Raw genomic sequence first — 3,558 nt, 5'->3', positions numbered from 1 at the left:
TTCTGCTCTTACTAATTATTAGTGAAATTTAACAAATTATTTTATCATATAGAAGATTTTTCACACCTAAATAATTCAAAATTTATGTATAAGTAAATAACTTAAACTAGACCAATAACAAAAATTTAAAATTTAAAAAAAAAAAAAAAAAAATTAAACTAGATAACAACTCATTTTTTCAGTCTTACCAATTATTAGTGAAATTAAACAAATTATTTTATCATACATGAGAATTTTCACACAAATCATTCAATAATTATATAGAAGCAAGTTTCAATTTTATTAAGCCCAAACAAATTTTAAATTAAGAAAATGCAAATCTCCCCTTACACAAATATAGTTAAGAATAATAAAGCCCAAACTAATTTTAAATTAAGAAGATGCAAACCTCCCTTTACACAAATATAGTTAAGAATAATAAAGTTTGTAGTCTTACTTATTAGTGAAAGTAAACAAATTATTTCATCATACATAAAAAATTTCGCACAAATCATTCAATAATTATATAGAAGCAAGTTTCAAATTTGTTAAATCCAAACAAATTTGAGATTAGGAAGATGCAAACCTCCCCTTATATATAAATATCGTTTAAAATAATAAAATTTTGTATTACAATCTGATTGTAAATGTTCTTACCAATATAGTTTAGATGAATCAAATAAAAGAATTTGAAAAAAAAATAGTATTGTCGTTCCAAAAACCACGCCAAAAAACAACTAAGCTTTAACAATCGCAATGGAAAAAACAACTAAAGCTTAAAATAGCCATTCACATTCTAAAATATAGTATTTCTCATTTTACAAAACCAAAGATCATCTGCGAAAAACAAGTGCTCTCGTCACAATATTTACAATATAATCCCATCTCAATAGGGATTTCTACCCTCCTCCGTCTCAAGCTCTAAGCTTTTATAGTAAAAAATACGTGAAGATGTACAAAGTCGACACTTCAAATGCAGTTTTAAACAATGCATGTGCCAGTCTTTTTGTCCGATCTCTCTCGTAATATACAGATGTGTTCACCGACATCCATACAAGGGAACCCCACAAACAGCTTTCAGCTCGGCCTCTTCTGCAATATGTATTTTGTCCTATTTTCCTCTCCCAGCCGCCGTACATTGAAACCTACGCTACGCTCATTCCAACTAGAACCGTCTTTTGTTACATAGTTCTAACAAAATAAGAAAGTTTTCACAAAATTACAAACGGTATTGAAACCATTAATAACAGTTTTCAACGATCCAAGGATGCCCTGTTCAAAGAAAAGCAAATAAAAAATTAGCCCTAAATAAAGAAAAGAAAATTAACAAACCAATCCGATGCGTCAGGAAGAGGGGAAGGAAAATTACCTAAAACCTGCTCTGCGCTGAATCTCCGATGAACATCCCTGCAGATCATCCGGCGTATCAAATCCTTTGCCGAATGCGAGATTGTGAGCCACGGATCATCCGGAAACCGCAGCCTTCCGCGCAAAACCGCCTCAAATATTTGCTGCGGGGTTTCTCCATGAAATGGAGGATTTCCGCAGAGCATTATGTAGAGAATAACCCCTGCGCTCCAGATATCCACCTTCTCACTGTAATCCTTCCCTTGCAGCACCTCCGGCGCCACATAATACGGTGTTCCGACGATTCCGCTCATCTTTTCGCCTGCATGTCATTTCCATTAAAACCTTGAAAAAGCAGAGTTTACAGAAAAAAAGGCTTTTTGCTGATCTAACTTTACAAAAGAAAAGGCTATCCCTTGATCGAACTTTACAGAAGAAAAGGCTATTCCCTTGGTCGTATTTTAAGAAGAAAAGGTCTCCCCCTGATCAAACTTTAAGAAAGGAAAAAGCCAAAAAACTGTGAAGATCGTATTTTACAGAAGAAAAGGTTTTCCCCTGATCGAACTTTAAGAAAGGAAAAAGCAAAAAAATCTGTGAAGGCGTTGAAAGATTGTCAAGAACCTATAGATTTTCTGCTATTCCACTCATTCTCTCCCCTGTTTTCCGATTCAACTACATTAATCTTAGAAAAGGAAGCCTAATTGAAAGGCAATTAAAGCTATACCGTGATCGAACTTTAAGAAAGGTAGCGTTGTAAGATTTTCAAGAACCTAAGGATTTCCTACTATTCTACTCATTTTCTCCCCTGTTTTCCGATTCAACTACATTACTCTTAGAAAAGGAAGCTTAATAGAAAGGAGGTTAAAGCTATTCCCTGGTCCAACTTTGGCAAAGGAAAGAACAAAACATGCTGCAAAGGCGTTGTAAGATTTTCAAGAACCTACGGATTTCCTACTATTCCACTCAATCTCTCCCCTGCTTTCGGATTCAACTACATTAATCTTAGAAAATGAAGCTTAATCGAACTTCAAGAAAGGGAAAACCGAAAAATACTGTAACGGCGTCGTAAGATTTTCAATAACCTGCTGATTTCCTACTATTCCACTCATTCTCACCCTTGTTTTCCGATTCAACAGCATTGATCTCAGAAAAACGAAGCCTAATTATAAGGCGGTTTGCGCTTTCCGTTCAAAATTTCAGCAAACAGGAAAAACTTAAACGACCTCTTCCATTTCCTACCATTCCACTCATCCCTGTGTTCCGATTCAACTTCAATAACCTTAGAAAACGAAGCCTAATTGAACGACGGTTTGCAATTTCCGATCAAAATTTCAGCAATCAAGAAAAGCTTCAAAGATTTGCAAATGCAAAATACCTGGAGAGAAGCAAGCGGCCTGGCCAAAATCGGCGAGCTTGAGGCTACTGCAGAAAGAAGAGGAAGCGACCAGAACATTGTCCGGCTTAAGGTCTCGATGCGCAACGCCCTTGCGATGACAGAAATCAACAGCCTCCATGAGGCTCTTCATTACAACGGCCGCCTCTTTTTCCTCAAAAGTTTTCTTCTCAGCGATCTTGTCGAAGAGATCTCCGCCGGCGCAGAGCTCCATCATGAGCCAGAGGCAGTCATCATCCTCATGAACATCACGGAGCTCAACGATTCCACGATGGCCGCACACAAACCTCAGAATAGCAATCTCATTGTTGAGGCACTCCCTGTCGAGGGAGTCGCGCAGATCCGCCTTGCGTATGACCTTGCAAGCCAATTCTTCTCCAGTCTGCGTGTTCACACAGCTGTAAATACTTCCGAACCTGCCTCGCCCAATTTCTTCCGTCAGATGATAATCTTTGCAGAAGGTATTCCTCATTTCAGTGGCACAGGCCACAAGTTACACCCGGAGGGATATTTAAAGGAGCTTGCACTAATACGGGTTAGACGCCGTCTCTAGGGTTACGCAACGGGGACAAGTCAGTTAAAGCGGCTGAACGGAAAAAGTAAACGTTGCCGTCGCAAAAAAATGTGAGAAGTACGGAAACCTACCGACTCAAATGGTATATTCTTTTAAAAGATGTTCCCCCGCTTGAAGGAAACGAATCTCCAAATGGATCTAAAAGGCATATCCATCTTCGAGTTGCGTACTTTTACTTTCCCACCTTCTTAACCGCCATGTGGCCGTTCTACGTGACGTGCTCTCCAAGTAATTAATTTTAGAAAGGGACTTGACCGTATATTTA

General features: G+C 37.9%; 1 protein-coding gene across 1 annotated transcript; it reads right to left on the bottom strand.

Annotated features, from left to right (window-relative positions):
• Nucleotides 1-736: 736 nt before the first annotated feature.
• LOC149554753 (phosphoenolpyruvate carboxylase kinase 1-like) lies at nucleotides 737-3,202 on the bottom strand. Its single transcript, XM_089828791.1, has 3 exons — nucleotides 2,702-3,202; nucleotides 1,349-1,648; nucleotides 737-1,251 (listed from the first exon to the last, which is right to left on the bottom strand). Exons 1-3 carry the CDS (start codon nucleotides 3,189-3,191, stop codon nucleotides 1,220-1,222), a joined length of 822 nt encoding a protein of 273 aa, XP_089684917.1. The 5' UTR covers nucleotides 3,192-3,202; the 3' UTR covers nucleotides 737-1,219.
• Nucleotides 3,203-3,558: the final 356 nt, after the last annotated feature.

The sequence above is a fragment of the Cupressus sempervirens genome, chromosome 5 (genome assembly GCF_028749045.1).
Source record: "Cupressus sempervirens isolate cs-2001-9-10 chromosome 5, ASM2874904v1, whole genome shotgun sequence".
Classification (NCBI taxonomy): domain Eukaryota; kingdom Viridiplantae; phylum Streptophyta; class Pinopsida; order Cupressales; family Cupressaceae; genus Cupressus; species Cupressus sempervirens.
The sequence above is the reverse complement of the archived record's forward strand: the minus strand, read 5'-3'. Positions and strand labels throughout refer to the sequence as shown.

Coding starts and splice junctions, on each gene's coding strand:
- LOC149554753 (XM_089828791.1), bottom strand. CDS start 3,191: ATGAGGAATACCTTCTGCAAAGATTATCATCTGACGGAAGAAATTGGG. Junction 1,649..2,701: donor GGCCGCTTGCTTCTCTCCAG/GTATTTTGCATT, acceptor AATGACATGCAG/GCGAAAAGATGAGCGGAATC. Junction 1,252..1,348: donor CAGCGCAGAGCAGGTTTTAG/GTAATTTTCCTT, acceptor TTCTTTGAACAG/GGCATCCTTGGATCGTTGAA.